This window comes from Mugil cephalus, chromosome 3 (assembly GCF_022458985.1).
Source record: "Mugil cephalus isolate CIBA_MC_2020 chromosome 3, CIBA_Mcephalus_1.1, whole genome shotgun sequence".
NCBI lineage: Eukaryota > Metazoa > Chordata > Actinopteri > Mugiliformes > Mugilidae > Mugil > Mugil cephalus.
Window position 1 is genome coordinate 23,853,080 of NC_061772.1, and position 21,153 is coordinate 23,874,232.

The 21,153-nt window shown below is 41.7% G+C and overlaps 2 protein-coding genes across 2 annotated transcripts; one reads left to right on the top strand and one right to left on the bottom strand.

The window, feature by feature from the left end:
• Positions 1 to 157: 157 nt before the first annotated feature.
• On the top strand, positions 158 to 18,044 carry tmem39a (transmembrane protein 39A). The gene is made up of 9 exons (XM_047580545.1): positions 158 to 468; positions 5,318 to 5,531; positions 6,316 to 6,538; positions 10,564 to 10,647; positions 10,770 to 10,924; positions 12,723 to 13,080; positions 13,163 to 13,350; positions 13,439 to 13,559; positions 15,192 to 18,044. Exons 2-9 carry the CDS (start codon positions 5,419 to 5,421, stop codon positions 15,429 to 15,431), a joined length of 1,482 nt encoding a protein of 493 aa, XP_047436501.1. The 5' UTR covers positions 158 to 468; positions 5,318 to 5,418; the 3' UTR covers positions 15,432 to 18,044.
• Positions 17,592 to 21,153, bottom strand: LOC125005293 (serine protease 23-like). The gene is made up of 2 exons (XM_047580546.1): positions 20,861 to 21,153; positions 17,592 to 20,148 (listed from the first exon to the last, which is right to left on the bottom strand). Exons 1-2 carry the CDS (start codon positions 20,884 to 20,886, stop codon positions 18,972 to 18,974), a joined length of 1,203 nt encoding a protein of 400 aa, XP_047436502.1. The 5' UTR covers positions 20,887 to 21,153; the 3' UTR covers positions 17,592 to 18,971.

Here is a 21,153-nt window from a genome sequence, read left to right on the forward strand (position 1 = left end):
CGGTGGATGGTAGAAAGTAATATGGGCAGCTCAGTTCATTTTAAACCCCTAAGCTAAAACGCGTTATTAAAGGTAAAAACAGGAATATTATTAATAAAACTTTGTCCGTCAGACTGACTCCAGACCAGCCCTTTTCCTTTTTTCACCCTCGAACTGCGACTGTGCAGTCGCGCACTGATGACGACACGTGGAGAGGAGGTTCGGGTTTGCCACGTCGGTCTCTGTGCAACGCATTTACACTGTTGCTCCTCCAGCCCGGGGCTAACTTTTAGAGCCCTTTTGAGCTTATAGTTGGACAGAAAGCGACCCTCCAGCCTCACCGGTGCCGTCGTAGCTCGTCACCGGATCGGTGCAGCCACGGATATTGAAGCTGGAAGGCGGAGATATGCTCGGTGCTGTCTGGACTCGTCACACAACTGACTGATGCATCCTCGTTCAGTTCAGCCCCCCGCATGTTGTCGATGTTGTGTGAGTAACAAACGGCCTTTTTACACAGCTTTTAAACTATCTAGGTTTGCTTCTGCAACAGTACCTGCAAGCTACGAGCGTCCACGTTTCTGCTTTGACGTCCTTTTTTAAAAAAAAAAAAAAAAAAGAAAAAAAAAGTATGCTCCCAAGTTTCCGCAGTGTGAAAATGACAACGCTGCCTGATGTCATCAATCAGACAGAGAGCTTTAGTGCATGTCTTTGCAAGTCTCTGCCCCCAAAAAAAGAAAAGAAAAAAAAAACACCTAATAAAACGTTAAAAGTAAGAAGATAGAAGGAGTCCAGCAAGTATGAGCTCAGCACACCTTTCAACACTGGATCCCTTTCATTTTCACACGTTTAAAATAACTTAAAAGCTACAAACGTGTTGCACTTCCACAAAATGACTAAACACCATCCTGCAATCCCTCTGTTGTAGTTCATTCAGTTCCTGTTTTCAGTGCTGACTTTCAACTGTAATTTTGTTCTCTAGGCTGGTGTGTTAGTGTCGTACGTGTCTCTCTCTCTGTGTGTGTGTGTGTGTGTGTGTGCGCGTGTGCGTGTGCGTGCGTGCGTGTGTGTGTGTGTGTGTGTTAATGTCTGTTTCCTGTTTGTTGATTCAGCTCCAATACTGTTTGATATTGGAGCTACACACAGGCTTTCCGAGCCTGCCCTGCTATCATCATCTCTATCGCGCTGTGGAGCTGCATCGGTGTAAAGGAAATGTTGGTTTGGTTGTTATCTGGTTTTTTAGGACCACATCACTGTCAAATGAAGTTACAAGATTAGCGTTCTCTGTGAGTCAATGAGGAGAAGATTCAAACCACAATGTTTGGTGAAATGTGCACCAAAATGTACACTCACTACACCAGTGGAGACAAATGTGTGTTAATGTAACAGCCCCCTAAACTGAATCGTAGCTTCGTGAAAGTCACGGTGTTGAACGTTTGTTTTTGAGACGATCTCGCTGATTGAGTCAAGTCGAGTCGAGTTTCGTGTTTAAACTACTCACTTCCCAGTTCATTAGGTAGATCAGTCAAAACAAATACAGTCCTGCAGTAAATCCTACCTTCATGGAGATTGTGTGTTCGGCATTTGTTTAAAATAACTGAGGGAGTTGTTGACGTTAACTGCGTTTTCAATTTGGAGGTTGTGGTTTGTGGCGCTATCGAATTGAACACATGTTCCTATTATTTTGAAAACTCCCATTTTAGTCCCTAGACTAAACAGCATAAACAGTGTTTAATTCAATGCAGTTTCACAGCACCACAAACTACATCCTCCAAAATTATCATGCAGTTAACCTGTCATTTTTTGGCCGTCTGAGTCCTGTTGTGGCCTTAAATAAGGACAATGGCCTACCCTGGATATTCAGAAAGGCTTTTCTTATCTTCCTTGTATTCTCCTAGATCACATATGCACTGTGGAACTGTGTTAAGTCCAATAAATAGGAATATCAACGGTAAGGTAATGTTGAGAATGTGGCTCGTGCCTTGGCTCCAGAAGCTCGGACAGGCAGTGAAACAGAAGCGGGTCATCCAACACGATAAATTCTGACCCCCCCTTAACATTTTCGGACTTGGCGCCGTCTCCAAGAAACTTTTTTCTTCTTTTAAACGCAGCGTCCAGTGTTTTTTATTTTGTTGTTGTTGTTGTTTTTGGTGTAACCTTTGTCGGAGTGGACTCAGGACTCAGTTACTCCGTTTTGTGAATTTCTCTTTTTGTAAGTGGCCAATCAGATTGGTGCTACCGAGTGACGTTGCACAATTTACCAATTGTCGTCCGACTGACTTCTTCCTTTTCTTCTTCTTCGTCTTGGATTTTTGGCAGCTTTGATGCTAGTCAGAAGAAACTAACAGAAGAAGAAGAAGAAGAACTTGTTTACAGAAAAGCGGTTTTGTTTTGCGGTAAATAACTCCAAAAGATCAGGGTTGGGCTGAAGCTCGATCCGGTGCCATCGTTTACAAGAAAACCTGGTTCGGCCCTAATACTGATCTCCTAATATTGGAACGTCCCTAACTACCACCTATTTTTACACCGTTTCAACATCAACTGAACTTAACAACAGTCAGGAAGGAGGATTTAGTAAAGGACTGTTATGTTAGAATGCATTCATTGTCACTGATGTACCTAATCTTTTGGCAGGTTAGTGTAAAGTTCAGTTACACCACCACCTGCTCATGAGACTTGTCTTTGCCTGAGTTAAAACCCACAAATAATCTCATTGTAGCATCTGCTGATTTTCTTTTCTTTCTTTTTTTTCATGAGTGTTATGGGACCTCCAAATATCTCGCTTTGTCTTAAATATCCCAACATAGTTTCTTATGGCATTGAATATCGTCACATTTGAGAAAACGTTCTTAAATCATTAATTTATTACGCATCAGCATTAATTTAAAAGATTATTATTTGAACTCTACATCAAGTCGTCTATATTATATTTTGAAAAGTTAGCCTGTAGTCGGCTTGTCAGAAGTGCTAACATTTATCAACTATATCGTTCGTCTCTGCTCAGATGAGCTTAAATAAAAGACATACTATGTATTAAAAAGGCTGCGTCTAATGTTTATCATGATACTCAATTAATCTCATGTTTTTCTGGAGTGACAAGGTCATTTTATGGTATTAAATAATTGTGACAAAAGCGAAAATAAAGTTCAGTTGCACTGCCACCTGCTCATAGGACTTCCTGTGTAGCTGAACTGCAAACCCACAAATAATTTAATAGTAGTCATCTGATGATTATGTCTTTTTTCATTAAAAATAAATAGATTTTTTTTTGTGTCAGGTTAACAGAGCCCAGTCTCATACAGAACCGTTCAATTTAGAAGTGACAAAAATAACCACCGCAGTTTCCCAGAGTTTAGGTGATTCCTCTAGATGTCTTACTTTGTCCTAAAATCCAAATGTCCTGTTTAATATGACAGCGAATCATCTCATTGCACGTGGAAGTAGTAATAATTTATTACCAAATGGATTCCACTGAATTTCTTTTTCTTTTTTTTTAATCATTTAACCTACATCAGGCCGCCTGCCATCACTTATATTTCATAAAGTGAGTCTTTTGTCAGTATTGTTGTTAGTTTTGCTTACATTTATTAATCATGAGGTTGCTTTCTGCGTACTTGAGCCTCCAGGTGAAGGAATAAAAAAAGAGACATAAAAAGTTTGCCTCTAACAATTATCATACTCAGTTATTCTGCTAATTATTTTCTAAATTAAGAGAGTAATAATAGACGCTATAAAACACCAGACTATTGCGAAGCCCAAGACGTTTTTCTATCTCCAGAGCCCCAAAACGTTCAATTTACAGTGACAAAGAAACTGAAAGGGGCCGTTCAAATTTAGGAACGCGGTCGGTTGATTATTCTGTTGCTAATCATTAACTGGTTACAGCTTCTCAGATGTGTTTGCTTCTTTTTATATCCTTATACTGTAATCAGAATATTTTTTTGGACTTTTTGTTTGTGTGACCTTTACGATCTGGCGACACGTCATTTTATTTTATTTTTTTGTCGCCATTTTAAAAAGGTCACGAAAAGAGAGTCGCTGAATTTACAAATAAATCGACGGATACTCTATAATAAATAAAATACGGCATCATGCCAAGAGGAGAAGCCCAGGTACAATCGATAAGACGGTTTATGACTGCAGGAGTTGTCTCAGTGCCCACACACTGGTTGTCCCTAACATGGAGAGGGACCATTGTATGCAGTGGTAAAGGTTTATTGTTAGCATTTAGAAATCACACAGTTACATTAGTACTTGTGGTTTGGGTGTGGATGAGACATTGAGGTAGACAACGGCTTTATCCGTCTCATTGATTGTGTTCACAAACGGGATCAGCTTCATAAACATGTTGACTATTGAAAGAGTAAAAAAAACTTGCTCTTCAGCTTTTTTTTTTTTTTTTTTAATGATGGCTGCAATTTTCCTCTGCAAATAGCCCCTGGCATTTGTTTCCCAACCTGAGCTTAGGCAGGCAAAATGGCACATACACAGGTTTTATTCTCCGGATAGTTTGTGTCTCTGTTTGCATTGCTAAGCAGTGGTTCAACAGCCAGGAGTGTTTCCACCAGGAAGATTTTGAGATGCTTCTCTGAAGGCGTTGTGAGGAATGGTTCGTATTTCTTTGATGTGAAATCTCCTTAAATGACCTAGTACCTCTAGGTGTGTACCCAGCTAACAGTAGCTCAGTTGAAATCAGTTCAATCCTGCAATAAATTCAACCCTCGTGGATGTTTACATCTGAATCCAGAGTTGAGCTGGCGTGTGGTTATTTTCAGAGGCTGTTTGTGGTGGAGCTTTTATTGCGTTATACAGGAAGACCATATGTATTTTGTCTCTTTTACAACAATGACTTTGGGCTTCAGCTCCAACAGTATGAGTTATCCTTAAAACAACCACGTCTGCAGTTTTGAAACCCAAAGTCGTTGAGCTTGTTGGACATTTGCCACAGTTTAAAATAAAATGAAAGTTACCCAACATACTTTTGGATTAAATCCAATACAAATTGATGCAAATGTTACACGTTTTTGCTACATCCTCTCCAACCTGGAGGTTTGTTGTACAATAATTATCATGATACCCTGCATGGAAAAAAAAAGAGAAAGCTTTAGAATTTCTAATTCCCTCTATATCAAACAAGTAACAACAGCCACTTTTAATTTTGGTACATTTTAATTGAGATGAAGAAATGAGCAAAAGTGAACTTAAAAACAGCTTCCATAAACTTTTCCTGATAACCTACTTATTCCTCCACCCCTTTTCCGGTTTTATCTGAATTGTGTTTTCTAATAATCTGTTTACTTTCCTTGTTGAAACTTTTTTTTTTTTTTTTGCTGCTCCACAGTGGCCTGGCTGCACACGGTGGCTTATTGAGGAGAAGGGGAGGAGACCCGGTGACTTTTGGTTGGTGGGCGCCGCCCGTGGTTGCCACGGTAACTGGCGACCATGCCAGGAGGTCGCAGGGGTCCCAGCAGACAGCAGCTAAGTCGCTCTGCTCTGCCGTCCCTGCAGACTCTGGTTGGAGGCAACCTCGGCAATGGTACAGGCCTCAGGAACAGGTACGCACACACACAGAACCTCCGGCCTCCGATATGCGTTGACGTCACGGCCGCCTGGGGCCACACCGCCCTGAGTGGCAAAAACATGGTGAAATGTATCAGTAAATACAGCCAGACCGGGTAAAATGTGGATTATCAGATCAAGTTAAGGACCGTTGGACTCGACAATGATCCATACGGATCAGTTTCAGTGAGTTTTAGTTCATGTCAGTTATTGTAAATGTAGCTGAATGAAAAATGGTAACGCTAAGAGCTTTACTGAGAACTAACGTTAGCCACACAACACTGAGCGTCTGACTGAACGTTAAAAGGATGATGGGGAGCGATCGCAAATTTTCTGTTTATTGTTTTATTGTTATTTATTGTTGGAACTGAAATAGTTACTGTCGGCCATAAATATGCCAAAATAACAACATCCACAAACTTATCTGACAGCCCCCAGAATGTAACAAGTACCTTAAGGTATGACTTCACCAAAAAAATACAGCATAAATGAATATTACTTGACACTAAATGTGATCCACAACACCAGGTTTCTGTGTCTGTCACTTTTTGCCACTCAGTGGCCGTAACCACAGAGACTTCGCTAGCTGTGACATCATGTGTATCAAATCCTCTTGCCTCATTTTACGCTGCATGTTTCGCAACTCGTACGCACTGTATATATTTATTGGTGCTAATAATTTAGTACTGTCAGGAGCTATATGGGCGTATTTCAGTCAGCGTCCCAGATAAAGGTGCTAATGAGTGTTTGTATTTGTTTGCTGGTCTGTTTGTATTCTAGGAGCAGTACCTCAGTGGGTCTGTCTGCCCCACCGATCTCAGCCCTCATTACTCCAGAGCCGGTCCGTCATTCGAAGATCCCCGAGCTGCCGTTGGACAGCAGTCTGCTGTTCGAGTTCCTGCTCTTTCTGTACTTGCTGGTGGCCTTGTTCGTCCAGTACATCAACATCTACCGGACGGTGTGGTGGTACCCATACAGCCACCCTGCTGCCTCTACCTCGCTTGTAAGTGCACCATAAACGCTGCTGTTATCGGTTCTCTTTCTTGTTTTTCGCCCTTAACTTTAACCCGGGTGAGATTTATTTCCTGGTTTTTAATCTAAAATCAGGGTGCGTCGTTCCTTGTTATTAGGTTTATATGCTAACTACATACTAAATTGCAGAGTGTCGCATCTCTTTGAGTGAGGTCAGGGTCAGGTAGTGAGTCAGCTGGGCCTTCTGTGTGCACAGAGGCCATTAGCCGCTAGATATCCCCCTCTCGTGTGAGAAGCACTTATCTTTTCGCTCTCATGTATGAAACGGAGAAAGCTGTTTATGAGGGAGTAAAGCAAGATAAGCCCACAGATGGAACTCCAGTGAAAGAACTGTTGACTTCATTTGTGAATGAAGTTGGAAAGAATCTCTGCTGTTATAGTTGCACGTTTCATCGCCTGCTGGAAGTTATATGAGAGTTTAATCAGAATGTAACTTTATGTCTTTAAGGACTTGTTCAGACTATGAACCCAAATTAGTTTTTTGACCTATCCAGATTGATTTTTGAATGCACTTGTTAGTGGTGGGAATTGGCAAGGACTTCACGATGCGATACGTATCACGATACTTGAGTCATGATATGACACATCATTGCGATATCATGATATTATGATATATTGCAATATTCTACATAGTTCACTGAGAACTTTTAAATGCAGCTTAAAATACACATTCTTTATATGTACATCAGATGACAGTGACAATTCAATGAACAAACTGAGTCAAAAAACAATATTAATCCAAATGATCCATTTCCAGTTTATTGCATTTGTGTAGAAAAAGTGCTGGTGGAGGTCGTTCCAAAACATGACGCTATTAATCAACATTGTATCGGAAGAAAGAGTATCACGATATATTGCTACATCGATATTTTTTCCCACCACCCCTAGCACTTGTTGGAAATGGCACGTAAACCACATTTGGAGCCGTGATAGATTTCTACATATCTGCCTCAGTCTGGACATAATAGATCCATTTATTCACATGATCAATAACTCTACATTAAATGTACATACTCACTGTTATATATATCTTCTGTTGCCCTTTATTTTTCAAATCTTTATTTCCTAAAGTAGGGAACAACTTAAACGTTTATCAGGCCAAGGACCCCCAAACTGATGTAGAGATTAAGTAGGGACCCCCTAATAAATAATAATAATAATAATAATAATAAATATACATTATTATTATAATTTTGCATTTAATATTAAGTTATCCCTTATCCCTTTGCTTAAATATATATATATATATTTGCGACCCCACTGCAGTACCTCTGCAGCCCACTAGGAGTCTGTTGAAGGACTATATGCTGTATAGTCTTATTGTTTTTATTACGATTTTATTTTTACGCTTATTTAAGTTCTATATTTTTATGTAACTGAGCAAAGTGACCAGAGTTAAATTCCTTGTATGTGCCCAAACACTTGCCCAACAAAGCTGTTTCTTATTCTGATCACAAGTGGGGTCAAAGCTCTGAGCAGAACTGATGCAGATTCAAGCAGTGATGTGGAAGACGGAAGTGGTCTCCAGAAGGACGTTAGGTAGCTGCGTCACAGCGTTATCGGGTAGTTATCGATACCTTCATTCAGCTCCCCGTACAGATGGGCTGGTGATACCTGCACATACAAATCTGACCTGATAAGTTGCAAATAAGAGAGTAGATAGCGCCGCTCATGCCTGCTATTAAAATGTGTCCCGCCTGAGTGATGCAATTGCAAGTAGACATCAACCGTGAACACACCCAACACCCACTGACGATGCATTTGAGACCCCACCACAAACTTTGTGACCTCCTTTCGTTTAGTAGCGTAAACACAATGCGTCCTGGCCGTTTTTTTTTTTGTTTTTTTTAACGTGCCACCAACTCAACTGACATCCTCTTACGTGAGCTAAGTTTCGCCTCATTCATTCAGCATGCAAACCCGACCCACGCGAGATACAACCACCATTATGACAGATTGCCAGAAAAGATAAAAGGACTGTAAGCTTAGTAATGAGAGACTTTTAATAAAGTTCCAACTAACTCACCCTAAACAAGATTTACATTTGCAACTTATTATTAGTTATTAAATATGAGGAGGTATTCCCTCATAAATAATAAAAAAAAAAAAATCTGTGTGCGTGCTGCAAATTAGCCATGTGTCAAGGTGGAGATGAATAAATCAATAATTACTTAACGTGTGTGCTATTAGTGAGTGAAACAGACGCTCATTATCTCCCACAATTTGCATCATGCCCGGTATCGTGGCGCCCACACGACAACACAACACAGCAAGCGTCGCCGATTGGTGTTCTGTAGCTGGAGATGCCTTGTTTTCCTACAGTTTGACCTCACATGATGTCAGTCATTATTTGCATACAGAGTTTGAAACTGAGACAGCACTTCGTCAATATCCAGACACAAGATTTATTGCATTATCGCCGTTTGATGATTAACTTTTAGAATTTTATTAAAAGTATTTTGAATATAAACAATGGATTCAAATAATCCATTGCATAATAATTTACGACATTGCCTATATTTTCTTTTTGGCTGTCTTTTTTCCTCAGTGTTACAGTCAGAATACTTATGTGTTCTTTTTATTCTCTATTATTGGCTGCTATAGAGGGTATGCACATGATGTTGTGCACAGTTGAACAGGTAGATTAGCAGCATTAGTTTGAATCATGGGCTTTAATAGCGTCTAAATTGTAGAATTGATTTAAAAAAGGAACCAACAGATTTGAAAAGCAGTCAGAGATATATCTTTACAGATATCTCCGACAGCCAAGAAAAGAAAAAGAAAAGAGAAGTAAATGGATCGCTGCATTAGGAAAAAACAACTAGAATCCTGGTGTTGTGGTTCACATTTAGCGTCAGGTAATATTAATTTATGCTGTATTTTTTGATGAATTCATACCTTAAGTTACTTCTTGAGTTACGTTGTGGAGGGCTGTCGATGTGGTTGTTTTGGCGTAGTTACACCTGGAGGTGGGCGATATGACGATATTAAATCGTGAACGATTACAACGTGAAGACGATTTGTCAAACTGCAGAGATCGTGGGATCGTCTAGGGCACATTCTATAAATTACAGTTCTGTGCCGATGCACCGACGCACCAGACGTATAACGTGGTCAACCTGACCGACCAATCATAGAGAATTACGGGCAGTGACGCGCTTTCTTACCCGCCTCCTTGTTTATGTGTGTAGCGGTAGCCGCATGGAGAGACAAGGGTGAAAGCCAAACGGAGTTGGTCACTAACAAAAAATTCCACTTCCATTATATGTATTTGGTTTGGATTTTCCTCAACTGATGTAGCGCAGGCAAATGTTCTGTGCAAAGTTTGCATGGAACAAGTTCGCACATTGGGTGGCAACACGACGAACCTGTTCAATCATTTGAAGAGGCAGCATCCCAAATGCAGGCAAAACTGCGACTATTTAAACTGAAATCTGTGAATAAAGGTTTGTTGGACTAAATTGTCTGTTTTTCATTTTTCAATTTAAGATCGTGATAAAAATCGAAATCGTGCTTTTATTTTTAAAAAATCGTGATATATTTTTGCCATATCGCCCACCCCTAGTTACACCCAACAGTCACTATTTCAGTTCCAACGATAAATAATAATAAATGGAATATTTGCGATCAATCCTCGTCATCCTTTTAACGTCCAGTCAGATGCTACAGTGTTGTATTGCTAAAGTTACGTCTCAGTTATTTAGCTACATTTAGCATAACTGAAATGAACTAAAACTAACTGAAAATGAGGCTAATTCATATGGATCATTGTCGAGTCCAGTTGTCCTTAATTTGATCTGATAATCTATATTTTCCCCGACCTCGCTGTATTTACTGATACATTTCAATGCATGTAATACATACCCTCTATAGGCAATGATATTTTTGCAGCATCATCAAATGTTTTTTTTTATTATAAATATTGTAACAATTTTAATGACTTGAACTTAATATCCTTCATCTTCATGGAAACTAATTTATTTTTCTGCCTTACAGAACTTCCATCTAATGGACTATCACCTGGCTATCTTCATCACTGTCATGTTGGCCAGGAGGCTTGTTTGGACAATAGTTTCAGAGGTAAACACACAGACCTGATTTGCACACATAGACACCGTGTGAACTGAACCCTCCTGGAGGAGGTGATTGGTGCCACGGTCTGTTTGATATTAAGGAGTTAAGCTTCTCTCCGTCTCATCCAGGTGTCTCAGAGCAGCGGCGGATCTCTGCTCCGCTACGTGGTTCTGATTGCAGCTCGGCTCAGCCTGCTCACCATGTGTGGCTGGGTGCTCTGCTGGACGCTGGTCAACCTCTGCAAGAATCATTCTGTGCTCAACCTCCTCTTCCTGGGATACCCGTGAGTCTCTGACGCAGCGCTCTCTCAAAAAGGCTTTCAGGAGTTGCCCTGAATGACACAAAGCTGCCAGTAGAGGCAAATTATATACAAATAAGGATAAGATTTAATTTTACACTTTACTTAAAGCACTTTTATCAACATGGAGCCTACACCGGTGTGACTCACTTATACCTGTGCTCTTGTTCGACTGGCTCGCTCTGTATAGAAAATCTTTTTTGCCAGATGGGTCAGTTTTTGTTTCTACTTACCGATTCTTTATTGATCCAAAACAGTAAATTTGAAAATCACACATACGGAGAAGCAGATGGAAATACTAAAGTGGAAACACGCTATTACCAAGCGGACCAATCACAGCTCTCGTGCTCAGTGTCGCCACAGTGTGTTGTTACACTTCTGGGGAGGTTGACGTCAGCTGGGGCGCTAGTCTCTGCGTAGGTGTCTGTGTTAACGCCGTAGTCTCTGCTTCAATTTAACACAGAAGCATAAACTGCAGGTTAGAGTTTTGGCATTAAAAAAAATATATAAAAAAGTATATTTAAGACATAAGACAAAGTTTATTTATTCCACGTATGTGAAATTACATTGTCACAGTAGTGCAAAATAAATACAAAAAAACACTAAAAGAGTATCAAATTTGAAATAATGAACAAAATATACAGGAATATACAGCTCTCTGACAATCAGTATATACAGTGTGGACAGGGAATTTCAAAAATGCTTAACAATTTAAATAATATTGGAATATTGGAATATAATTGCTAGGCTCAGTGAAAGTGGACATGGAGGTAATTGGTGCAAGATAGGCGGTGCAAACAAGCAGATTATTGTGCAAAAGAATATGCAAAAAGGACAATAATGAGTCACAAAGACAGTCTCAGTTTTAAGTTATTGTTAACTCAGACTGGTGTTGTCTGAGAGAGAAGTTGAAACTAAATGTGACCAGTGTAAATGTCAGATGGTCCGTTTTAAAAATGACAGAAATCCCCTAGATCTCCATGCTGCAAAGACGGGGGTTCGACAATTTAAGTCAAACGTAATTCTCTAATAGTGGTGAGTATTGGCAGGGACTTTGTGATACGATACGTATCACAATATTTGAGCCACGATACCAAAATTGACTGTGAATCGATATTATATCCGAAGAAAAAGCATCGCGATATGTATATTTCTATAAATATTTGGGGAACCACGATGGTGAGCGGTTGAATAGAAATGGTTGAAAAGTGCACAGTTAGCTTGACACAATACTCCAGTTACCACAACTACGTGTTACAGCAACATATTAACACATGACTGTGTCCTGAGTTCAGTTTGTCATTTACACTTTGAAAGTAAAGATCACTCACAGTCTGATTTCTGTGGTTTAATTGTGCGCATGTGTCAAAAAAGGGTTTAAAATATTCATCAAAGTGTGCATGAGAAGTAAATTAAAAGAAGAACATTTTTGCTTTCACTATTGAGCATTAGTCACAACACAACTTTCACGATTTTCATCAGAACAACTGATTTATTATATCATTGTGGTCTTCCACAGTAATTCACTAATGCTGTGGAGAACACTGTAGCTTTGTTATCGTTCAAGTGTTTTTATTGCTTGTTGTTTTTTTTCTTGTTGTTTGTTATTGGGAACGGAAGTTGTGAACCCACCCTCCATTAATGTTTCTCACCCTTTTAAATATGCATGATGTTTACACATCATCCATCTCCCTTTTCCTCCTGCCCCTCATTTGAAACTAAAACACGCCACTCTGTTCTTTTGTCCTCGTCCCCCCTCCCTTCCTCCCTCCCTCCACACCAGGTTCGGTGTGTACGTCCCGCTCTGCTGTTTCCATCAGGAGGGAGGAAAAAGCCAAGCGGCGTCGGCCGACTGCGATTACCCGCCCGACCACCAGCACGCCGACCTGGCGGAGGCCCCGTTCTTTCGCCCGCGCGACTTCCTCTTCCTGTTACGAGAGAACCTCAGAGAGCAGTTTTCCAGCCCCCCGCACATGCCCACGCACACCTGCCCGCCGCACACGCACTCGCACACCCCCGAGCTGATCCGAGCGGAGGTGGAGGAGCTGAAGAGCGACTTCAACCGGCGGATCAAGGAAGTGCTGTTCAACTCGCTGTTCAGCGCTTACTACGTAGCCTTTCTGCCGCTCTGCTTCGTTAAGGTTGGTGCCGGCCACCCTCTCACGTCATTATCCCACAGCTGTACGTCTTTTTAATACGACGTTTTTCACTCCACTCCAACAGAGCACCCAGTACTATGACATGCGCTGGTCATGTGAGCATCTGATCATGGTGTGGATCAATGCCTTCGTGATGCTGATGAGCCAGCTTCTGCCCCCCAGCTACTGCGACCTGCTCCATCGCTCGGCGGCTCACTTGGGCCGCTGGCAGAAACTAGAGCACGGCTCATACAGTAACGCACCTCAGCATGTGTGAGTGGTCTCTTTGTGCACACTCATGTACGCCTGCAGAGAGTTTGGTAATGGTTTTGTGTATAACCGCGGTGTTAATGTTTTGCAGGTGGTCAGAAAGCACCATTTGGCCTCAGGGGGTGTTGGTACGACACAGTCGATGTCTATATAAAGCAGTAGGAGCCTATAATGTCGCTCTGCCCTCTGATGTTTCCCATGCAAGATTTTATGTAAGTACATTTTCTAAATGTTGAATACTACGCATCTTTAGAGGAGGTTCACTGAAATCACTGATAGGTGGATGTAACTGGAGATTAGACACATTTACTTCGGGGTGGATCCTTCGTTATCAACGGTTTATTGTGTATCAAAACACTCCAAACTATGCTGCCTATGCATGCATACACCGGTCAGCCACATCATTAAAAACCACTAACAGGAAAAGTAAATAACACTAAACACTGTCACTCCCACCACATAGCAATGACACTTCTTGAGGGCAGCAGCCTGACACAGACACACACACAAAAAGTGGTTTAATTCAATTCAATTCAATTTTATTTATAAAGCACATTTCATGCACAAGGCAGACTCAATGTGCTTTACAAGAGGTATACATAGTTACAATACAAACAGTTGAATAAAAATCAATTCGGAATCAATTTAAAAGTACAAGTGCAAGTAAACAATCATGTGCATGCCGTTTTCACCACATACACACTTAAACTCACACAACCCCACACACACACACACACACACAGCTCAGCTGAATGCTGTTGAAAAAAAGATTTAATCTGTTTTTAAAGATGGCTGCTGATGTGGCATCTCTAACTGTGTCAGGAAAGGTGTTCCATTTTTGTGGGGCATATACACTAAAAGCTGCCTCCCCTTCTTTGGATCTGGAGCGAGGGATGAGTAAATTGCCACTGCCTGTTGACCGAAGTGTTCTTGCTGGGGTGTAAGTGACGAGCATATCTGTGATGTGCTGAGGTGCAAGACCACAATTTGAAATTGTTTCTTGTTCTACAGGAACCAGTGCAAAGATTTAAGAACGGGTGTGATGTGTTGATATTTTTTGGTACCAGTGAGAATACGTGCAGCTGCATTTTGAATTAGTTGTAACCTCTGGAGTCCAGTGGATAAACCTTTACAGTAATCTAATCTACTTGTTATAAATGCGTGGATTAATTGTTCCGAGTCTGATTTTGACAGAAAGCCCCTCAATTTGGAGATATTTCTGAGATAATAAAAAGATAATGTAATGTGATTGATATGACTTCTGAAATTTAGATGGTTTAGGAACAACTAAAAAAAAAATCAGGAAAAATATCATAAGGTGTTGACCTGGCCTACAAATTCACTAGATCCCAAACTGATCAAGTATCTGTGGGATGATCCACAGAGGCTCCTCCACTCAACCCATACAACCCAAAGGCCCCCACTAACAACATTATGTTACCAGATGAGTCACAAGGGAAACCTAGACATTATTAGGACATATTAGGTCATAATGTTTTGCCTCATTGGTTTATAACCACATCTTGAAGTTATAGTAACTACCAAGGTAGCCACAGATTCTACAGTATTTATCTAAAATACATACGGTGACGTCATGTAGTGTCACAGAGGGACATGAGGATATAACACTTAGCTGTTAAGGACTGTCAGGTCTGAGTAATAAGGTTTGCTTCTGCTTTCTGTTCCTATGTGGTTGATCTTGTAGTTTTTTAAAATTCCCCTCACGGTTCAAACCAGGTCAGTTTGAATTTGCATCTCTAAATTCATTGTGTTTACATGTTTATTGTGTGCACCTGCTGCATAAAGAATCTAATTTCTGGTCCTCCTGTCTTTTGATCTTCCAGTTCCTGTTCCACAAGCCATTGCGGATCCTGAACCTGCTGATCTGGATCGAGTCCAGTGTGGTTTTGTACCAGTTATACTCTCTGTTGCGCTCCGAGCGCTGGAACCACACGTTGTCTCTGGGCCTTATTCTCTTCTGCAACTACTATGTCCTTTTTAAACTCCTCCGAGACCGCATCGTGTTGGGCAAAGCCTATTCCTACCCTCTGTCCTCCAACAGTTTGGGGCTCAAGTCGCAGTAAAAAAAAATAAAAAAAATAAAATAAAAATAAAAAAGATGCGCACGATGAGCCCTCACCTACAGACTCTAGATGCGGAGTGCAGATGTGCGGAGGACTGGTAAAGTGAAAAGAGTCTTGGAGGTTAAGGGACAAGACTGTGAACTCATAATTGTGTTTTGATACGGTTCTATTTTTTAATGCAATGTTTATATATACCTATTTAAAAGAATATTTTTATTTTGTATACTATTTCGAGTTACACCGGGCATTACCATGCCGACGACATTAGCATTGTTGTGTTATGTTGTTGCTAGGTGACAGGGAAGTCGGGGAATGCCAGGGGGTGACTTTCACCAAAGATATTTTAAGTGCAGGTGGCCAATCACAGAGCGCGCTCGGCCTCCCGTCAGTCAGATGAGAATGGAGCTGTGCCTGAGATCCTGAATCCTGATTGTCTTATTTGTCCTTTCACCTTATCGAATCTTAAATCTGGAACCATTTGCTGTGTGGAGGAGCAGGAGGATTTCATCATTTCAGTATTGGTGCGGCTTCTAGCGCGTTCTCTCAAAGGTGTGGTTCATAATTCTGGGGAATATTATGTGTTTTGGGGCTGAGAGGCGTTTGGCTCATTAACTTTAGTTTTGTTCTTGTGCTCATTTCAAACTAAAACAGCATTTATGTTTCCAAATTATCATGTTTAATTTCCAGTTTTTGCTACAGCTCAATCAAATAACATACACCACTTTAATTACTGACCTTTACAGGTCCTGGATTTAATTAACTTTTTGTTTACACAGATTTGGCTTTTGAGCTTTGAGCTTTTTTTCCCCCACGTTTTTGTCTTAAGGTAAGGGAAGTTAACCCAACTGCTGTTTGTAGTGGAAGTGGACGATATCAGAAAACTAAATGTGAAGAGAATTCCCCAAAATGTTGAACCACTCCTTTGAGTTGAACCCCTGGTTTATATCTATTGTTATGCCCAAGTCCTAAAAGCTGACCTGACATCAACACCCCATCTTAGGTACGCCTATCCCACTGCCTCTGTAGAGAATGCTGCATTTTTTCTCATTCACCTTATTTCTGTGTTTTTATTATAATGTCGCTGGCTGTCTGGAGGGGCGGTTAGAGCGCCAGTCTTTACAAACAAGCCGCAGCTGACGCATCTTTAAACCCAGTAAAGCAAAATCTCTGCCTGGCCTGGTTGTGGTTGCTTAAGAAGTGTGAACTTTGAAAGTCTCCTGCTCGAAGCATAAAGCCGGCCCTCCTGCAGACGTCTAACCACACTTTCACAAGCTGAAATCTCGCTATGATCTACAGCCTATTCCTCATTTGTGCTCTTAAAGGTCATCCAGTCTCTGTTTTATGTTATTCCTGAATGTTTAAACCACATCAGGTCAGTCCTTTTTTTTTTTTTTTTTTTTTTTGGGACTGGATGCAGCTAACAAAGTGAATGTGGTTGATAATAAAGTTTTCTGCTGATACATCCCAGGACCTAATCCACTGCAAATATGTTGTTGTCGTTTAAAATAACTTTTTTTTTTTTTTTATCGGTGACTGACTCGATCTGCTGGAGAGCTGGAGCTGGAGGTGGGTCACTAATTACCAGTTCATGTATTCTCAGTTACCGAAACGGTATTACAAACAGGTTGCCTCGCATCTAGTTGCCTTTGTGCTCTTTGTGAACATCTTCTCGTCCTTCGGTGGTTTTCTCTCTACAAGCCTGCTGTCCATCCACAGGCTCTAATGTGGAGTGGGTGTATAATTTAAGGCAGTATTAAGTTTAAGGGCCTGATTAACTGTCCAGCATTCAGACAGAAATCAGTACAACACTAACTGCAAAGCTGTTTTGTCTGAGAGAATCAAAGGATCATGATTTCCTGTGCTCTTCGCTCTTTTTTTTTCTTTTTTCTTTTTTTGCATTCTCAAGTTTCAGGTTGAATCATGATGTGAGGAAGGAAACTTCTTTGAGATGAAGCTTTGTGTAAATCTGCAGCACGCACGTCTGAGGGAGCGCTGATTTTACTCAAGTGCCACACATGTGCCAGTTTATGTCTATGAACCTAAATCAGCTCTTTGGTGCTTTTGTTCTGACATTTTGCCACTTGAATGTCGAATTTGCTATTGAATTGTGCTGATAATGTCATACTCAGCTTGCCCATAGCGCAATAACATAGAAATGAGACATTTTAAGTTCGCTTTATTTCACTTCTTGCTTGAATGATACGTCTCTGCTCACATAACACAATCTCTTCGCTTTCTGCGGTTTTGTGAAAACCAGCACTTTTGCCTCTGAAGAGGAGACCCGACGTATGAGATTTTAACTGTTGAGCACGGTGCCCTGAAGTGAATGTCATCTTTCCCAAGAGAGGATAAACTTAAAAAAAAAAGATAAACCATTTAACTATAACAACAACGATAACTATAAAACAATTTGCAGTTTTTGTTTGTTTTGTTTTTTGTTTTTTAATGCGCCAAAATCTCTGAATCCCGTTTTCAAAGTCCTAGTTGTCGGTGCTGAAGAAGTCATGGGAGCTGGTCCTCATATTTTGGCATTTTACAGTGTTTCGGTTTCCCCGCTGCATTTCAGAATATTCATTTTGACATCTGAAATAAAACAAGTGGTGTTTAACCCGATGTTGTGTTTAATTTTTGTTTTTTGTTTTTTTGCATGTGTTGTATGAGCAAATTACAAACAAATATGTGACACAGGTTCATTTTTTTTTTTTAAAGCATATATTTCATAAATCTGCAACAAGTCTTCTGTTCTGGAAACATCACAAAAACGAGAGAAAGTAAAAAGTGCTTTTAAGCCTAGTTTAAGTTGGCATAATGCTCATTGTGGACACTTGCAGTGTTTTATGTGGCCACCAGGTGGCACTAAGCAATTAAGAAAAACGCTCAGCAAACTGCTTCATGTGACAAGTAATCCACAGCCGCGACAAGAGACATCTGCCGACATTTACCACCAACCTGTATAACAAGTTGGATGTTCACTATGTTTGATGATAAGTAGTGTGCCCACTGACAGGAGATGCGGGATAGTTTGGAAAGAAACAGTTGGCAACTTTGGTAGTTGTACATTCATCCACAGTCATCATTTTCAGTAGAAACACTTTTTTCCCAACAGTGCAATCTTTAGTATAAGCTCAGGAAGAAGGCTATAATAAACAGACTAACAGTTCCCCCGGTCCTACTTCATCAGTCCGTGGTCCAGATCGGAAGGGACTCGAGATAACTTGGTTTTTCCGGTGAAGCAGATGAAGCGGTTCCATGTTTTAGAAATGTGAGTGGCGATGAGGTACTAAGCATAAACAAAATAAACACGCCGTGGTTATGCAATGTAGTGTCATTACTGGACTTGGTGATATTGGCATCTGAGAAGAAGGGGCAACAAACTAAATTTTGATATTAATGTTATGTCACTGCTACACGTATTGCGATGAAAAAATGTGGGTTCTTGTTGCCCCTGTATCCCAGAAGGATGCATGAGGATGCAGAGGGTCGTTGATCTTGTAGCTACACCCCCGTGTGGCTCGTGTAGTCCTCACTCCCGTTTTTTTCTCACCCTTCCCTGCAGTTCAGGAAGTTTCCTTTTATCCAGTAGCAGATCTGAGCGTATTTGAGAGGTGTGATTTTCACGGCTACGTTAAATTCCTGAGACGCCCCTTGTCGCTCCACCCACTGATGCCCAGAGAACACGCCTATCACCTTCCGCTCCCAGCGCCTGCGCCGTCCGTCCCACATCCGGGCGTAGACCCCTGAGCCGCTGGCCCCAGGCTGAGCATCACAGTGCTGGTACAGAAGATCTGATGTCTCCTCGCCGGCCCGGCAGAACCGATACACCAGCTGACCTGGGCGGTCGTTGTCAAATCCCGAGAAGTGGACCCGTTTACCGGGCAGTCTCTGCGCCGAGGGGCTGACTCCCAAATTCATGTGGCGTCGTTTGTGGGGTTTCTTAAGTTCCAGCAAAGCATAGTCGTAGTCCATTCCAATATCATTGGCGTTCCCTTTAATCCATCCCTTGGGGACGTGGGTGCGCTTGGCTCTGATCCACTGGAACTTCATTTTGTCGTTGGTCGGGGCGGCGTACGGGGCAGCGCCTCCTTCAACGTGGTTGGTAAGGTTGGAGGAAACGTAAAAGGGAGAATATTGCGTGTCCCGTTGCTTAGGTTTCAAAAAGCCAACACGGAGCTTCTGGGCTCCTTTCACATAGTTTTTACCATCGTGAACGCAGTGAGCAGCCGTAAGGACGTGACGGTCTCCCACGAGTGTACCAGAGCACCCGGTGGACAGCTTAACAGCCACTGAGAAGGGATATTTGAGCAGGAAGTTCTGCCCGGCAATGCTGAAGCGGCCATCATGGCCAAAGATCTGCCGCTTTCTTCTGACGTGCGACCGCTCAGTCTTGCCAGACGACGCAGAGGAGTAGGCTGGGCTGGTGTCAGGATTGGGGTTGTAGCCATAGATCCCGATGGCGGTTTCAGTGAGTTGACCGTTGGAGTGGAGGGTCTCGTAGGCCAGAAGTCGCCGCAGGTCCCAGTAGCTCGGGCGAGGAGCTTTCTTGTGGCATTCTGGGTCACAGGGCGAAGTAACATCCAAGCGGGCCGGAGACAGGAAGTGAGGGGCTGGCCGAGCCTCCGTCTGCTGGGGGAGGACCACAGGGACGCGCTGGAGAACCCACTGAGGTTTTGAGGAGAAAACGGGTGGGAAAAGAAGGAGAAATAGGAGGGAGGTAAACCTGTGGAAGGGCAGGAGGGAGACATCCAGTTAACAGCTGAGAGATGAAATTATTTTGCGGGACACCAAGTGGCATCAGACATCCTTATCCCTAGAGCCAACGTCATATGTTTTTAACTACGCGCATGGGAGTTGAGGGAAACTTGAAGAATTTTTATCTGCGCTGGAATTCGGCAGCTGTAATCTTCGACTGTTTTTAGTGCTGCAAATATGACAAACAGGGCAAAGATCAGGCGTACCCAGGATCTGATGGAAAATTCCTGAAGTGGCCTGAGGGATTGGACTAAAGCCTGCATGAGTGGCTGAATAACATTTGGCCGGATCGAACACAGATTGCTTTAAGCTTTTCTTTTTTTTTTTTTGTATGGTTATAAAAGCCATAATTCTTTTATCTTAAACACACACACCTTCTTCTGTGTTCCTGACCTGATATTTGACAACTGAAGGCATTGTTAGGAACAGCTGTGGGGAAATATCAGTGACAAAATCTCGGTGTTACATTTCTTCTTAAACATACCGTACGCTTTAATTTTTTTGTGGGAATTCCTAATCATTTCTGGAAAGTATCTATTGTTTTCATGACGGATGCTGCTACATTACTAAAATGTTAACAGTAGGGTTAATTCCCTCACGTTACTGAAACAGCCTTTTGATTCGTACATAACGAAAATCCTCCTTTACGCACGGACAAACCTGACACAGAGGTGACTTACCGTGGGAGCGCAGCCCGCAAGCGCATGGTTTGGCGTGTGCAGGTGAGCTGGAAGCTGAACACTGAGGGAAAACCACTCAGACCAGGACAGACAAGAGTCTGCAACGGGAGCTGATCTGACTCCGACTACTGCTGCAAGAAGAAGAAAAAAAAGAAGACAGCAGTCCTTCTCTCGGCCCGTCTCTCAAGAGCTGTCGACTTGATTTGATCCTTGATTTGAAGTCTTCCCAAATAAGCAGCCAGACCCACAGCGGAAGAGCTGGATCATTGTGCGCTTCTGCAGGAGGAGGAGGA

What these genes read in the sequence shown, in the direction of transcription:
- tmem39a (XM_047580545.1), top strand. Translation starts at nt 5,419, where the DNA reads ATGCCAGGAGGTCGCAGGGGTCCCAGCAGACAGCAGCTAAGTCGCTCT. An exon ending in GGTACAGGCCTCAGGAACAG is followed by an intron (nt 5,532 to 6,315) that starts GTACGCACACAC and finishes TTTGTATTCTAG; the next exon opens with GAGCAGTACCTCAGTGGGTC. An exon ending in CTGCTGCCTCTACCTCGCTT is followed by an intron (nt 6,539 to 10,563) that starts GTAAGTGCACCA and finishes TCTGCCTTACAG; the next exon opens with AACTTCCATCTAATGGACTA.
- LOC125005293 (XM_047580546.1), bottom strand. Translation starts at nt 20,886, where the DNA reads ATGCGCTTGCGGGCTGCGCTCCCACG. An exon ending in TTGCGGGCTGCGCTCCCACG is followed by an intron (nt 20,149 to 20,860) that starts GTAAGTCACCTC and finishes GCCCTTCCACAG; the next exon opens with GTTTACCTCCCTCCTATTTC.